Source organism: Anabrus simplex, chromosome 1 (genome assembly GCF_040414725.1).
Source record: "Anabrus simplex isolate iqAnaSimp1 chromosome 1, ASM4041472v1, whole genome shotgun sequence".
Taxonomy (NCBI): Eukaryota; Metazoa; Arthropoda; class Insecta; order Orthoptera; family Tettigoniidae; genus Anabrus; species Anabrus simplex.
This window is the reverse complement of record NC_090265.1, coordinates 1,048,412,466-1,048,430,357: the sequence shown is the minus strand read 5'-3', so window position 1 is coordinate 1,048,430,357 and position 17,892 is coordinate 1,048,412,466. Positions and strand designations below refer to the sequence as shown.

Genomic DNA, 17,892 nt, shown 5'->3' with positions numbered 1-17,892 from the left:
ACCACCGTCGTACTGAATGCACACTATCTCGGAACCAGGAAAAGTGAGCAAATTGTCGTGGGAAACATGCTGCCTCTTTCCTGCCTGCCCCTACATAAAGAAGGCGATATTAGCCCAACAAAAGCAGCAGTTCTCACAACCAATATACCACCCCCGTCCACCAGTTAGTTCCGGCACTTACCATGCACTATGGAACCCACAACCAACCTACTTCAGGTTCACAAAGACCAAAACTTACTGTAGGAATCCTACTAGCATTATTAGCAAAGTTCGCCATTCCAACCACAAATCGAGTCGTTACAAGCCCTATCCGCACCCCCGCGCCCACAGACAGTCCTAAAACCAGCCACATCCCAAGACCAGTATCGCTTGGTGGACTGAGTAGCTAAGCGATTGGCAGCCAAGAAAAAGATATCCCCGTCCACAAGCCAAGATACTCTCCTCCCCACTAAATACTGCAAGCCACCAATACCTCCCGCCCGACACACAAACACACACACCCGCTCTGTCTCTCTCTCTCTCTCTCTCTCTCTCTTTCTACCAAGAACCGCACTTTCCAACCCAAGGACGAACCTTAAATTTACCGAACCCAAGTGCCCACCTCTGAACCTTGTCAACAACGGCATAAAACCTACAAAACAAACCAATCCCTTTAAAAAAACATACCAAACAAAACCAAACGTCACCGCTCCATGAGCCCGACGTCAAAGTGAAATTAAGGACGAAATAGGTCGGGAATTTCATTCACCGCTCTCCGAGCGAGACTCAGGCTCAAAGGACTAGGAGTGGGAGGAAGAGGTCGAGGCCTCAATTAGGGTAAAACCCCAGCCAAGCATTCGCCTGGTGTGAAAATTGGAAACCAATGAAAACCATCTTCAGGGCTGCCGACAGTGAGGTTCGAAACCTCTGTCTCCCGAATGCAAGCTGACAGATGCGTGACCCTAACAGCACAGCCAACTTGCTCAGTACTCTAAATACTTAGAGGAAAGAACCTCATTGGGGAAATCACAAAAACTAGGTTGTGAATAAAGGTTACAAATCTCTTCATATGATTACGATAGCCTTCTTCTTTCTTCTTTTGCTACCGCTTTTTCCCCCGTTCCTGTGGGGTCGCGGGTGCGGACTGCGTCGCACATGTGGATTTGGCCCTGTTTTACAGCAGGATATCCTTCCTGACGCCAACCCTATACGGAGGGATGACTATTGCGTGTTTCTGTGGCGGTTAGTGAATCGAACCCGGGACCCTCTCAACCCAAGGCCAGTACGCTGACCATACAGCCAACGAGTCGGACCCTATGGTTACGATAGTATCTAGGGTATTTAGTAAGTATGAAAAGGAGAGTGCGTGTAAGATCTGAATTAGAGTATGATTCAAGTGTATGGGAGCCACATCAGGATTAGTTGATATGAGAACTTCAAAAGATCCAAAAGAAAGCAGCACGTTTTGTTGTGAGTGATTTACGATAAAAGAGTAGTGTTACGAAAATATTGCAAACTTTGGGCTGGGAAGACTCGGAAGCGCGAATCAAGTTGCTCGACTAAGCGGTATGTTCCAAGCTGCTGTCAGTGGAGAGATAGCTTGCAATGACATTAGTAGACGAATAAGCTTGAGCAGAACTGTTAAAAGTGGGAAAGATAATAATAAGTTGGAATTCAAGAGGACAAATTTGGGCATAGGAAAATGAGATAGGGACTGAAATATTTTCCAATTTCTTTGGGATCATTTAAGAAAGGTCTAGGTTAACAATTGATAGGGAATCTGCCTCCTGGGCGACAGACGTAAGTGCAGATCAATGATAATTGATTAGTTCATTGAGCTATAGCAATCAAACTGAGTAAAATTTAATTACCTAAAAGCCACCAGGAAGCCTTGCAAATTTATATTTTCCCCTCAAGTACGTGCAGTATCCCATTAAGCACTTCCATTTTTTTTCTCTTTTTTTTGAGAACCCATTTTAATAAGGTAAGACACTCTTAAGATAGTGTCATTAAAGTGGATAATGTCTTACGATCTCCCGTGAGAATTGTGCCTGGAGTTATGGGAAAAATTTGAATTTTCAAATGTGTTTTATTGCCATTTGCGTTGCTTTTGATGAACCAAGGAAGATACAGTAGACAGTTGATATAATGCAGGATTTTGCCGTAGTTGATGTTATAGGGAAAAGAATATTAGTAGTCTTGGAACTCATAGTTTTTTAATATGAACCTAGGGGCTTCTTAGCCGGGGCATTAAAGGCGTGTTCGGTCCACCTTTAAGGATGTAGGTTCGATTCCCCGTCACTAAGTAAAACGAGATTTCTATTTCTGGAGTGCCATGTCTTGAGGTTCACTGAGCCTACTCCAAAAATGAGTACCAGGTTAATTCTTGGAGTCAAAGACAGTCAGGCATAGGCGTAACCATTCTCTCCCACTTAGTGCCGAGGTTACGTAAAGTGGGAAGCCTTTTCCTTCCACTCCTCCAAGGGCCTTCATGACCTGTACGGAGATGGTGTTGCGTTGTTAGATATGAACCTACAAAGTGGGCTTTAAAACAGGCAGGTTTCATGACCAGGTGCCTTTGACGTCCTTTCTAACTGTAAGCGCCCTTGACAGATGCCGGAATAATTCTGTTCTACAGTAGTTCTTTGACATGCTGGAATCCAAAGACACAGCTTTGTCGCACTTAACCACTGGTAAGCAATGTAAGGCGGAAATACTAAGCCATTTGATGAACATTTTCATAATTCATAGACAGTGTTGAAAATTGATATAATAAAGGTAACCTCAAAATGTTGTAACCGAGCGAGTTGGTCATGCGGCTAGGGTCCCGCAGCTGTGAGCTTTCATTCGAGAGTAGTTGGTTTGAACCTCACTGTCGGCAGCCCTGAAGATGACTTCCCGTGGTTTCCTATTTTCACACCAGGCAAATGCTGGGTCTGTTCCTTAATTAAGGCCACGGTTGCTTCCTTCCCACTCCTAGCCCTTTTCTATCCCATCGTCGCCGTAAGACCTATCTGTGTCGGTGCGACGTAAAGCAAATTTAGAAAGAGTGTAAATTTGTTCTGTTCTTGGAAAGGTTCCAAATATAATAGTTTTCTTAATGATTCTATCTTGTTATAAGTCAGAAAATGTTATAGTTGTATCTTGTTCAACTGGGAGGATTAATCACCTTTTTCTGGCCGTAGGGTTGTTTTGATCGCTATGAAATGAGATAAGTCAATCTAACCTGATGCACTATCCATGACGAATATAAATAAGTAACGGTGTCCACTGGTAAGCAATGTAAGGAGGAAACACTAAGCTATTTTCTGAAAATTTTTATGGTAGATATACATGTGTGTTGAAGATGATAAAAACACAACAAAAAGTAACTTCACAGTGCTGTGAATTTGTTCTGTTCTTAGGTTTGCTACCTCAAAAATATTCGAAAGTATTCATTCATTTGGTCCGGTTCCTGTTTGAATGATCAGCATGCTGACCTTCGGTTCAGAGGGCTCCGGGTTAGATTCTCAACCAGGTCGGGGATTTTAACTCGTGTGGCTTGGATATTGGGTGTTTGTGTTTGTATTAATACACTTCAACCGAGCAAGCTGGCTACGCAGTCTGGGTCATGTAACTGTAAGCTGGCATTCGGGAAATAGTGGGTTCGAACCCTACTGTCGACAGCTCTGGAGATGGTTTTCCGCTGTTTCCCATTTTCACATAAGACAAATACTGAGACTGCACTTTAACTAAGGCTTCCTTCCCTATCCTATCCCATCGTCGCCATAACACCTGTCTGTCTTAGTGCGATGTAAATTAAGCAATAAATAAATGTCACTTACCTTCAGCCGTACAGAATGCGTCAGGACAGGCATTCGGCCCGTTCAACAGGTCGAATCCACATCAAATACCAACCTCAGTAAATTGGGAAAGAAGCCAAGACGAAGTAGATTTGTAAAAAATATCTTCAGCTTCAGAATAGATAAAGAACAGATAGATACTACAAATATTTCTCAAAATATTAATGAGTAGCTAATGAATATCCATTTTCAGGGGAGAAATGGGTTAGTAATAATTTATGTAGGGGAATCTGCAATATCGTCTGGCATTCTCCGCCCCAAATGTCATTGACTTAAGGTCGGATCGAACCCACTACTTTAAAATCAGCAAGACTACCGAGTGAACTGGCTGCTGATGAGAAGAGAGGGGGTAGCATGATACCAGATTGGCTTCGCACCAAGGCGGCCGCGGTTTGAATCCCTGCCAGGTGATGTGCGATTTTTGAAATGAAAAGCCACGTTCTTGTAGTTCGGATTTTACGTAAATGGGCCATCTTATGGCTACGATCACGATATCAACAACAACAACTGTGTCAGCCAAATTAGCCGTGCGGTACTGCTTGTGTAGCTGTAATTTTACATTCGAGAAATGATGGCTTCGAACCCTACCACTGACTCCCCTTGAATTCCTATTTTCACATCAAATGTCAAGGTGTACCGTGAGGCTACGGGCGCTAGCTTCCCTTTTCCTATGTCAGCGTCACTGAAGACTAGATTCTGTGTCAGAGCTAAAGAACAATCTTCATCACTGAGAACTGTGAAGTTAACTACACTTTCTATTCACGATACTTTACATGAATGCCAGCTCCCTCTGTAGAGCAATGGTAAAGTGTCGGCCTCCAGGTCCCAAAATCGCTGCTTCAAAACAGACAGAGTCGGCACTCCATGTCGTACGATGTCGGAGACAAAATTAATTTAAATCTGCTATCTGGTCGAGTAAAACGAACATCAAAATTGACTCGGAGGTAGCCTAAACGATCTCAAATCAAAATGCATGGACACAGTACCTAAGGCTATTCGATTATTTTTATTATTATTATTATTATTATTATTATTATTATTATTATTATCTGAATGCTATCAATGATTCTACGAGCCAATTAATATTTTAGTCTTACATTAACGACTGGATACAATCACTTAGTGAAAAGAATCTGAAGTTGCGAAACTAGTCATTCTATTATTAATAGGCTAAAGTGGTTCTTGTTTCCAGTGTATACGCTAGTGTTTTATTACCGAGTGAGTGGCTGCGTGGTTTGGGTCACGTAGCTGTCAATTTGCATTCGGGAGATATTGGGTTCGGACGCCACTGTCGCCATCCCTGAAGATGGTTTTCCGTGGTTTTCCATGTTCACACCAGGCAAATTCTGGCGTTGTACCTTAGTTAAGGTCACGGTCGCTTCATTCCCGCTCCTAGCCCTTTCCTATCTTATCATTGCCATAAGACCTATCTGTGTCGGTGCGACTTAAAAGCAAATGGTAGTGTTTCATAAATTTGTTCCTTGTGTTCGACAAACTGAAAAACCTTGAGGTTAATTTATCTGTAGATTCATAAATACTCGCGAGATAACAGAGAGCCAGAAATGTAAACACGAACACACTTCGTTGATATGACGTTAATTCGTCTGTATTAATGTTAATTTGGCCTAATTAGAAACTGAAGACAAAAGGTTATACAATAGCTGGTTTACCTGTAGGACGAGGAGAGAGGCAAGCAGTAGCCAGAACACCGTCCTGCTGGAGACCATCTTGCTGGACAAGGTGCGCGCTGGCCCTCACAGCCTCTTATATAGCCACGAATCTCCTTGTACCAAGTAGCGGCAGCCACCGCGCGATAAGACATCAGCGCCGACCAGCCACAAACAACTACTCGCCACATTCTAGCCTTCTTTTTAACGAGGTTTTGTACGTTTGTGGCTATATTCACTACATATTTCAGTGAGGTGTGGGAGAGGGAGTTCCGTACACTTAAGTCTGGCTGTAGTTAACTTCTATGGACTCACATATTTGGTTCACTGTAACGGAAGTTCACGATAACCGAAAATCATCTTCCAGGCAGAATTAAGTGAACAAGTGACACAATTATTATATTAAAAATACTATAGAAACAAGAAGTATTTTGCTGTAGAAACAGTCCTGTTAATGAATTACTACTTTCATTAGGCAGGTGGGTAGGTGGCCTTTCGATTTTATCAGACATTCATTGGTCCTCATCTGTTTAGAAGACAAAAGTGTGGGACACAGGCAGAAGCGTTCATTGAACGCCTCTCCTTCCTTACCCGGTGACCCAGATGTTTCCAGCATGATCAATTGACAAAGAACAGAATTTATGACATGAAGGACAGAGCAGGACGAGAGGTTGTCTTTTGTTCGGAGATTAGTAGGTTGGGTGTCTAACATCGCCTCCTGGAGCTCTTATCTCTTCTTAAGTTTAGCAAAAGAAGGAAGATGCGAAACTTGTTCTTTTTTTCTTTAAATTTTTAATTTTCGTGTTCACAATAACCGAAGTGGTAGTTCACTATAATAGTGATGAGACATTCGATTCATTTGATTCCGTTCACGTTACTGAATCGATACAGTGATCCGATTCACGGCACATTAGTCACCGCTCCTACTGCATCTGTGTAGTATGTACTGGTAAGACAGCAACAACAGCATTCAATGCTCGCAGCTGCCATCTGGTCTTCATACTATGAACTCCTTTCTTAGAAATAAAATGCTAGTCACTCTAACACATCGAAGGTTTCCGGCGACGCAGGGTGGGAAAGGTTAGGATTAGAAAGGTAACACCCATGGCCTTAATTAAGGTACAGTCCCAGAATTTCCTGGTGTGAAAATGGGGATACTACGGAAAACCATCTTAACGGCTGCCGACGGTGGGATTTGAACCCACCATCCCCCGAATGCATGCGCATAGCTACGCGATACTAACCGCACGTCCAACTCGCTCGGTCATTTTTGAAGATATGTATTTTTCTATCAGCTGAGGAATTTTTAAATCGTCATATTTGGATAGGCTACCCGAGATGTACAGTAGCCCGCTGGTTTTCTGATTCAACATATTGTTCGTTACGTTATTGCGTCAGTCGGCTCACTTACTGTCCACATATGATTGAAGTTTTGTGCAACGATGTGACATATGAACTGAGAGAATACTGAGCCGTTCTTCCCAACATAAAACAGGTACTTTTGAGTGGTCATGAGCATGACTCATAGTCATAGGGCAGGCTAGAGTCGAGTTGAATTGTTAAATGCCAACTAAGTTATATTACTAAGACTCGTTAAACTATTAACCTAATAGCCTACCTACTAACTAGCTACTTCAGAATTATGTTTTGACTACCTTTTTAACACTGCAAATAAATCCATCTATTATGTAAACCTCCCTGCACGAAGAGGACAGTGAATGCAAGTGGGTATTATTTTCAAATGAGCTGAGCTCGAGAGTCCATTATAGCATACGATTCTTTCAGTGTACTGTGGCTCACTGTACGTCTCGCTGCAGCGGAAGTTTGGCTGTCCGCCAGTGTCCAGTGTGCCGATAAGGAGCCGTGTGTACCTTGTGTCTCGCTGAGCCGTGCTCGTTCACGATTCTTTCGATGTGCCATGATTCAATGTATGTCTCGCTGCAGCGAAAGCTCGGCTCCTTGTCAACGTCCAGTGAGTGCGCCACTCAGCACTGTCCGCTGGGAGTAAGCTGAATCGTGTGCCGTGAGCTCGCCGTTCCTGTGAATCGATTCACTCGGACACTTGAATGAATCGATTCACTGCATCGAATTATGCATTCAGTAGCCAACACTACACTATAATGTATGCGAATCGGTACGAGACGTTTAGGTTCACTATAGCCGAATGTTCATTATAACCGAGTTCACTATATCCAGAGTGACTGTGGCCACTCTCCCAAGAGTCAAATGTTTTTCATTGTAATTTCAAGAAACAGCAAATCCATCTTAGTCACTTCTTTAGTGTTTGAATATTGTATTTCAGTATGCTCAGCAATGGAAGAACGATTCTACCCTCAGGGGACTTTTAAGTGCTTGATGTCACAGTATACCAGTGGATCTGTTATAGTTACAAAATGATTATAGAATATACAGTAATTAAGGTGCTATTGCGTGCGTGGTGCGCTCATGCATTAGTGTCATAAGGATACTGATACAAGTAAATTACGTTGAAATTCAGATTGCAGTACCGGTACAATATAAAATCTTACATTAAAATACAGAACAGAAACAATATGATCAAGGTGAATAGTTTTACGACAAATGGTATGTTCTGATTACAATGTCCGACTCGTTGGCTGAATGGTCAGTACTGGACTTCGGTTCAGAGAGTCCCTGGTTCGATTCCCGGCGAGGTCGGGGATTTTAATTGTTTCTGATTAATTCTTCTGACTCAGACTGGGTGTTTAATCATAGGAGAAAGAAGGTGAAGCCTGGCCCTTGAAGAATTAAGATGTCGGCCAAACGAAGATAAGGGCCATGAAACGTGAGAAAATGAAAGAGATCTCAGAGCTAGTAAATCTAATACCGTGAGCTTGGAACAGAACAAGAGTCCACCGAGGCAGGTCGGATAGGAAATATCACATTGAGAAACCTGGCACAAGTAAACAGAAGAAATACCAAACACGGCCAGGAACCCATGCCGCCAACCCATACTCCTAAGTTGAGAGACCCTTAGGTGCGCTTTTAGTCGCCCATCACAACAGACGGGCGATAGTGACTCACATAAGGGGAGGGAAAGTGAGATGGTGGTGATTATTGTTTAAGAGGAAGTACAACTGAGTAACGATTCCCTCTCAGCACTAATTAGGGAGGGAAATGAAATAGGGTATCGGCAAAAGAAAGCTAAGGGCGTGAAATTTATAGGTCGTCGGGGTGGAAGAGAGCAAGGGTTTTCCAAGGAAGGTCGCATAGAAAGAATGCAAGTGATAAAATTGGAACAAGTGGAAGCACTCTCCTAAGAGATTCTTAAAAATGAAACTGAGATGTTAGGGGATGCTTCCTTTATTTTTCCCTTCGTAATATTTTTCTTTCTTTCTCAGATACCTTCATTCCTCGAAGGGTGGGTTATCGTCGTTTTCTCTTCTAATTAGTCCTAAGAGGGAATGGTTCTCTAGTTGTTCTCACCTTAAAATATAACTATCAACACCAATGTATTCAGTTGCTTTCCTGTCTGAACCTTATCACACTAATTGGTTGACTTCTCTTCTTCCGGTCTTTTTCCCATTTATAGGCGTCAGCACTCGATGAGGATCTGGCCCATTGTTACGGTGGGATGCCCTTACTGACACCATTAAGACAAAGACGCAGTACCCGAGCCGGAGTAATTAACCAAAAGCAGTTAAAATGGAATTGGCTGACTGAGGAAGGGTATTTCTAGAATCGCTCATACGTCAAATCACTTTCATATTGCAAAGCCAAAGATCGGACGAAGAGAGCTTATGGAAGTAACAAACTTGTTCTAGCCCATACCAGAAGACATAGTGCAGTGTAAACACTGTATATCACCACAGAGTCGTCTTCTTCCACCGCTTTTCGCATACCCTGATGGAGTCGCATGTATGGACTTGGCCCTGTTTTAAGACTGGAAGCCCCTGTGTGCAGGGGTGTATTTTCTATTACGTGTTTCTGTGGTGGGTGGTTGTGTGGTGTGCTGTATGTGTATGAAGAGGAGAGTATTGGTTCGAACACAATACCGAATCCCCGATTTAAAGGAATTAACCAAACGCGATTGAAATCCCGGCGGGGAATCGAACGCTGGACCTTCTGAACCAAAGGCCTCGACCCTTAACTTCCAACCAAGGAATCGGACAAATCTCACTAGATACTGAACTGAGAAACTCAAGATGAGAATGTTATTTTATTACTGTAGATTTGCTGGCACGTAAAATAACTCCTGCGGGACTAAAGTCTGGCACGTCGGCGTTTCCGAAAACCGTAAAAGTAGTTAGTGGGACGTAAAGTCAATAAGATTATAATCAGTGTTTACTTCCGTTTGATAGAAGTGAGAATAACTTAAAGTACCGTATGCCCTTTCATGTAGCGTAACATAATTACATTTCATGTGAGTGAAGCTTCCGTGACTCAGGCGGCAGCGCGCCGGCCTCTCACCGCTGGGTTCCGTGGTTCAAATCCCGGTCACTCCATCTGGGATTTGTGCTGGACAAAGCGGAGGCAAGGCAGGTTTTTCTCCGGGTAATCCGATTTTCTCTGTCATCTTTCATTCCAGTAACACACTCCAATAAAATCCTTGGCTTTGACAATATGAAGGTGACCGAGGTGTGAGTGATGCTAGTAATACCATTCCTTATGCAGCCAGTCCCTGTTATGAATGATGTGAAGATGTTCATAGGGTCGGTTGGTGCATGTATATCAGTGGGCTTGTCAGACTGAAATGTAATAGCAACTTCTAGCTCGGTGAGGACAGCAACGGGAAACTACTTCACTCCTCATTTCCCTAGTACGCCTCTTCAGTTGGTTAGGAGCGCGCAGCTGTGAGCTCGCATCCAGGAGATAGTGGGTTCGAACCCCACTGTCGGCAGCCCTGAAGATGGTTTTCCATGGTTTCACATTTTTATACCAGGCAAATGCTGGGGCTGTACCTTAATTAAGGCCACGGCTGCTTCCTCCCCATTCCGAGGCCTTTCCTGTCCCATCGTCGCCGTAAGACCTATCTGTGTTGGTCGGTGCGGCGTAAAGTAACTAGAAAAAAATTACAGAGAATAAAAATACCCGGATTTCTTAATAATGAAAGAAAATAAAGGAACGAATTAGCTGATGAGACAACAGGGCTTGCACAAATTGCTTTTTTTTTAAAATAATTCCTATATTTCCTAAAATGGAATAAAAATATAATGTTTTCTATACAAAGGGGGCGGGGGATCTACCCTCCTCGATCCCCCCCCCCCTAATCGCCGCTACTGATTAATATGGTTGGAAATTACTGTTTGATTGCTGGAAAAGGTTATGACTAGATTCGAGACTAACAGATGAAGTCAGACGAAGGGGAGTGTGTAGATCGAGCATCGCCCACTTCAAATGAAGAGGAGGACACCGCGATTGAAGACTACGAGGAAGAGGACTTATTTTCTGGTGATGGTATAGGACAGGGCCTCTCAAACGCCCAAAATCTCACGCGTGCAGATAGAGGCGCAAGAGCTCCGTGCACTGTGCATCGCTGCCGCTCGGCATGGCTCGGATCAACGCTTCGTCTCTGGGCTACTCGGCTAAGCTCGGCTCAAGTCAGCCTGGATTTGGAGCGCTACGGCGCAAGTGGGGCAGAGGGAGACAGGCGTGAGGAAAGAGAGAGTAAGCGCTATTGCTCCAAATCGAGGAGTGGGGGGTCTGCACTCTGATCAACCAAGCCAAGTCGTCTCTTGCACCGTGCACAGTGCATGCACCACGCGCAGGCACCCTGAGAGGCCCTGGTATAGGACATAGGTGATAAAGATGAGCCAGGTGGTGATTCATCCTTGGACAATGATGCACGCGAAACTTGTGTAAGGCAAATGGTATAGAAACTTGTTCCATAGATTAAAATTCACAGTCGGAGGTAACTCAGAATTCCTTACTCGACTGCATGTATAGTCCAAGTACATGTTCTATGAAAAGAAATAACGTTCATCGATGGTCATCCAAGCCTCATATGAAATCTGGCATAACACTGAGGCGGACATAAAACAGTATTTTTCAATGCATGGAGTGTCAGACTCGTTGGCTGAATGGTCAGCGTATTGACCTTCGGTTCAGAGGGTCCCGGGTTCGATTCCCGGCCGGGTCGGAGATTTTAACCTTCATTAATTATTTCCAATGGTCCGGGGGCTGGGTGTTTGTTCTGTCTCCAACATCCCTGCAACTCACACACCACACATAACACTATCCTCCACCACAATAACACGCAGTTACCTACACATGGCAGATGCCGCCCACCCTCATCGGAGGGTCTGCCTTACAAGGGCTGCAGTTGACTAGAAATAGCCACACGAAATTATTATTATAATGCATGGAGTGACTCTTGCACAGAGCCTCGATTTTCATAATACTCCGGTATTAATAGACACGTACAATACTACTCATAGCCTCGATTGAAAAGCTGGCCTACCTCCTCGATGTGAATTATTGAAACCATACTCTCTGTTTTCCTCGCACTTTTTTTTTTTCGTTTTCTGACTACACTTTTTCTCACTTCATTCGCCGCTTCATCCGAATTGGAAACATGACTTTCCTCTCCTAAAACTGTTACTTTTTCTTGTTATTCTTCCTGTACAGCCCGGCTGATTGGCTCAGACGATTAAGGCGTTGGATTTCTGTGCCCAAGTTGGCAGGTTCGATCCTGGCTCAGTCCGGTGGTATTTGAAGGTGCGCAAATACGTCAGCATCGTATCGATACATTTACCGGCACGTAAAAGAACTTCTGCGGGACATAATTTCGGCACCTCAGCGTCCCCGAAAACCGTAAATGTAGTTAATGGGACTAAACTATTATTATTATTATTATTATTATTATTATTATTATTATTATTATTATTATTATTACTACTATTATTATTATTATTATTATTATTATTATTATTATTATTATTATTATTATTATTATTATTATTATTATTATTATTATTATTTATCAGTCTACCGCGTGGTATTCCCCTGCCTTGCTTCTGCTTTCCAGCACTCGTTCGGCCTCCGTGCAAGTGTCACTGTTTGACATACCCATGCTTTGTAATTTCCAGGAATGTTTGGCGTTCGTGCAAATGTCAACACATTCCATCTCCGTGCAAGGGTCACAACTTCATTTCAGGCACCATAAGGTCCACACCAACTCAATGTATTCCTGCTCTGCGTCACATTGTTCCTTCACTTCTTCACCGACTTCATAATCTGAACAGAGAATTACGTAAGTTAGTAGAAAATTCACAATTTCCAATTCATAGTGACATCACTGAAGTACAGTCCAGCAGGCTTAAGTCAAGAAATCACCTCTAATATCACAAACCAACGGTCACTCGACTGGAACTCGATTGCTACTCCAGAATTTCATGGAATTTCTTCTATCACTGTGAAGGATCCTGGATGAGAAGTTCAGCGGCTGATAAAATGACAACAACGCGAGGTATGGAATTATTTTTTCCAAATCATTTATCAGTATGACCACCCCAATGAGGTTCATATACCCGATCCACGTTGTTTCCGACCACCCAGTATTTCCATATCTGCGTTTTCTAATGTACGTAGGACACTGCTGTGTCATTCCATGTCATAGGCTCAATAATATGGCCTAATAATAATAATAATAATAATAATAATAATAATAATAATAATAATAATAAGGGAACAGCCTTTTATGTCCATAAAAGATTATTAGACAATGTAACTGAATTGAAATCCCGCTCAGAACGGATATCACTTTTAACAGTAAACTGCAAAAATAAAAAATATACTTTTATTAACTGTCATGCACCAATAAACGAAGACAACAAAAAGAACCCAAATAAAGGAGAGGAATTCTGGACACTACTGGATGATTAATTATCTAAAAATTCCAAAATCAAATGTGGTGATATTTACTTGGAGATTTCAATGCCCAAGTAGGAAAAGAGAGAATTCATAGACCAATAGTGGAAGAATATGTCGCACACCAAAGAACAAACATCAATGGAATGAGATTAATTACTATCTGAAAATATTCAGCTGAAGTTAATGTCAAATTTCTTCAAGAAATTGCCAAGGAAAGCTAAAACATGGATTTCTCCAAATCCATTACTAGGTGAATTTCAACTGTATCATGTAGCTATATCGATAATAAACATGAAAGAAATTATGAATGTCAAGTTAGAAAGAAGCAGAGAATTTGATTCCGATCACTACTTGTCTAAAATCAAACTAAAATTGTTACCCAACAGAAATCACAAAAGAGGGGAAAGAGTAAAAAAATATAACACAAATAGACTTCAAATTACAAAAGAAACATTGGAAACATTTCAGGAAGAAATAAATGTATCTCACATGAGAAGTGGCAAGATTTATCTAAAGAAATAACCAATGCAGCCAAGAAAAATTTGGGCTAGTCAAACCTAAAAAGAAACCTTAGTGGAATCAAATATGTGAAGATGCGTTACAAGAGAGAATAAAACAATGGAAAAAGTTTAAATCCTCTGGAAAACTGCACACTATGACCAATTCAAACAGCAAAGGAAAGACACTGCTAGAATAATAAGGGGAACTTTCGAAAAATCACAACTTATTGACCTGCAAGCCAGTTTTGTTAAAAATAATTCTCGAAACTTCTACCAGACTTTTAAGAGTCAGTTAAAGGGGTATCAAGCGCCTAGCATATGCTTCAAAGATGAAAATGGTAGACTTGGCCTAAGCAATGCTGAGAAATGTGAAATACTTGCGAAGCACTTTGATCAACTTTTAAACTGCTCTGAACCCGACCATAAGTTGGAATTCTCTCAAACAATTGAAAATCTGGAAGAAGATATACCACCCACTGCTGAAGAAAGCAAAGAAGTAATTAACAATGTGAAAAATAATAAAGCTAGTAGAGAACTCTACAACAGATGAACTTTTGAAATGGTCTCAGTCACAAATCATTGAAGAGCTGCAGTTAATCGTTCAAGATATTTGGAGAACAGAGAGGATTCCAGAAGAATGGAAAGTGGCTCTAATACACCCAATGCATAAAAAAGGGGAAAACTAAAGGCTGAAAACTACAAAGGCATCATTCTTCTGCAAATTGCATACGAGGTATTCTCAAAAATATTGCTGAATAGAGTAGAAGCATCACTTGACAAGCAACTGGGTGAGTATCAAGCTGTATTTCGAAAAGGTAGATCTTGTTCAGAACAAATATTTAACTTAAAATCCATAATTCGCCATATGATATTAAATTCAAAATACATTGTTGTGACGTTTGTAGATTTTAAAAAGGTCTTTGACTCGGTTTATAGAGAAACCATAGATAAAACAATTCGTGAATTTGGAGTGAAATCTAAATTGGCAAACCTAATACATAAAACCCTTACTGACACAATTTCAAAGGTGAAATTTGTGGGTGAGATATCAAAACCTATTAAGATAAATACAGGAGTACGGCAAGGTGACGGCTTGTCACCCCTTCTATTCAACTGCGTTCTAGAGAAAATTGTAAGAATTTGGAACGTAAAGCTTAAAGAGCATAACATTTTGCTGGTAACTTTGGGGAGAAAAAACAAAGGCATTGAAATAAATTGCCTAGCATTTGCAGACGATTTTGCTATATTGCCAGAAAACCTAACAAGTGCAACAACACAAATCAATCTCTTGGAAGAAATAGCCAACAAGACAGGTTTGAGAATCTCCGTAGAAAAAATAAAATTGATTACAAACATCATGAATGCTCCAAAATTTTGGCAACAGATATTGGTCTATTGGAAAGAGTAACGAAATTTAAATATCTGGGAGAAATAATTCAAGAAAATGGTTTAGACAAATCTGCAGTAGAAGAAAGGGTACACAAGAAGGAAAGAGCATATGGTATCACAAAATATGTTTATAACAAAAAGTGTCTACCTCAAAAAATAAGGCACTACACTGCAGTGATGAAACCGGAATGCTTATGTGCAAGTGAATGCCTGGTACTAAACTATACAATAGATACACTTGAGGTACTAGAAAGAAGAATCATGAGAAAAATCTTAGGCCCTGTGAAAACAGAAGTATGGAAATTAAGATCTAATGATGAAATATACAGGAACATAGAAAACATAACAGAAACCATAAGAAAAAGGAGATTACAATTTTTCGGACATATTTACAGAATGGATTATTCCAGATTAACAAAAAGGATTTTCAAGTACCTTTGGGACAAAAAGGCAACAACTAGCTGGATTCAAGAAGTAAAGAAATATTTAGAAAGAAATAATATTAGAGAAGAAGAAACTATGGACAGATAAATTTTTAGAAAGAGGGTAGTAAGTATGGAAGGATTCCAAGGAAGATTGAAGAAGAAGCCTGGTGCGAAGTGGTCCGAGGACAGAAGGAAACAGCATAGTGAAAAGATGAAAGAATATTGGAAGGAGCGGAAGAGAAAATAACAAAGTATGAAGAACTGAATTGAAATTGGCACGTGGTCCTTAGCAGGCCGCATCGGAAAGAACAACAAGAATAAGAAGGGCCGATTACCTTACATGTTAGGCCCCTTTAAACAACAAGCATCATCATCATCATCATCATCAGTAAATAATAGTATATTATATACCATCAATAAATAATAGTATATTATATCATTCTTAACCTCATAAGAGGTGGAATAAATCAAACTCGAATTTACAGTAAGCCGAGGCACGTATCGCGAGAGGAGAATGGCACAGTTACGAGGGATGAGGGAGTTACTCCATGAACAATGGCTCGTTACACCGCACTGCAAATGAATCCAAAGCTGGATAACTTTAAATTCCTCGACTGCAGCAATTCGTCTCCTGTCGTTTTAATACATCACGACTTGTGTGCCCAGCGATCCGCTGCAGAACCACGCGCTTGGTTTACGCGCCTTGCTCATAACTATGTCCAGTTGTTTGTGGCCTTGAAAACTGCGATCCATGCACAGGCATATGCACTCAAATATCCTAAAATTAATGAACATGACCGAAATATTGGTTATGCAAAATTATGCCTGAGTTCGAGGAATAAAAGAATAATATTTGAAAAATGAATAAACCAACTAATCCTTGGTTATTTATCTGAAAAAAAAAAGATTAATGTATGCCTATTTGTAGAAAGAATCACATGGGAAAGAAACATTGAGAGAAGAGATATACATATCCATGAAAGATACTTTAATAACACACGATATGGTGTATACTGTGAACACGAAGTGAACTACAAGAAATAATTGAAGAAAAACGAAATATGAAAGATCGTGGGAATGAAGACAAATAGGATAAAATAAAATAAAAACTTGATAATAAGAATAAGGAACGAACAAAATATTATAACTAATGATGTTAGAAATATTGAGCAAGTTTATTCGTCCAGGTATCTTGTCCCCAGAAGCTTTCATCATGGAAGCGTGGAGTGGTGGCCATGTGCTCACAATGGTATTAGATTTACGATGTTTTCACACACTTCAAGGCCCCTACCTTTATTTTTCTGACGTCTTTCTTCTCAGAAGGGTCGGACGTCTTCCTCTCCTGCTGGGCTGAGTGGCTCAGACGATTGAGGCGGTAGACTTCTGACTCAAACTTGGCAGGTTCGATCCTGGCTCAGTCCGCTGGTATTTGAAGGTGCTCAAATACGTCAGCCTCGTGTCGGTAGATTTACTGGCACGTAAAATAACTCCTGCGGGACTAAATTCCAGCACCTTGGCATCTCCGAAAACCGTAATAGTGGTTAGTGGAACGTAAAGCAAGTAAATAATAATAATAATAATCATTATGGGATATAAAGACAGTACAGAAGAAAAAGCGGCGGGACCTGGGCTACTGGACAAATTACCACACAAAATACTCCACATTTTGAAAATATTTCCTAAATGATCTTTTCTTTTCTTTTCTTTCTTTTCTGTTCCTATTTTCTTTTCAAAAGTAAAAAAACAATAACAACAACAACAGTGATTAACAAGAAATGACAACAAGAATAAATATTTAGAAAGGCATATTGATATTACAGTAGTAAGCTTAGAGCTTAATATTTAGCAGGAGAGAAGGAGCTCTCATTTCACAAGACTTGTTATCCTTTACACATCTTTGGTAAGAGAGTCTTTGATGTTTTCTACAATAATGAAGACAGAGCTTCCATTAATAAATGTTACCCTCCAGAGAGATATCGAATCCCCATCCTTAACATGTAATGGTCGAACAGGCCTAGAATTAACATCAGGGTATCTCTTAATATACATAAAATCTCATCACCTTTTACACCACTTGACATTTGCTGCACTTAAATCAGATGGAAGCAAGAACAAAACATAGGGATCAGAAGGATCCAGAAGAAGCAGGAGCAGAATCTCATAGGCCTACGACACGGCCAAAAATGAGAGAATGAGAAGGTCGAACACTAAATAGAATGGGATACTAAACCCACTCAATCAGTCGCGCGACATGACTTGC

The 17,892-nt window shown here is 41.0% G+C and overlaps 1 protein-coding gene across 1 annotated transcript in view; it reads right to left on the bottom strand.

The window, feature by feature from the left end:
* Positions 1–5,596, bottom strand: part of LOC136875951 (uncharacterized) — a 93,795-nt gene extending 88,199 nt beyond the window's left edge. Inside the window, exon 1 of the mRNA XM_067149571.2 lies at positions 5,492–5,596. Coding sequence (XP_067005672.2) covers positions 5,492–5,548 — 57 coding nt within the window. The 5' untranslated portion in view covers positions 5,549–5,596. The remainder of the gene's footprint in view (positions 1–5,491) is intronic.
* Positions 5,597–17,892: the final 12,296 nt, after the last annotated feature.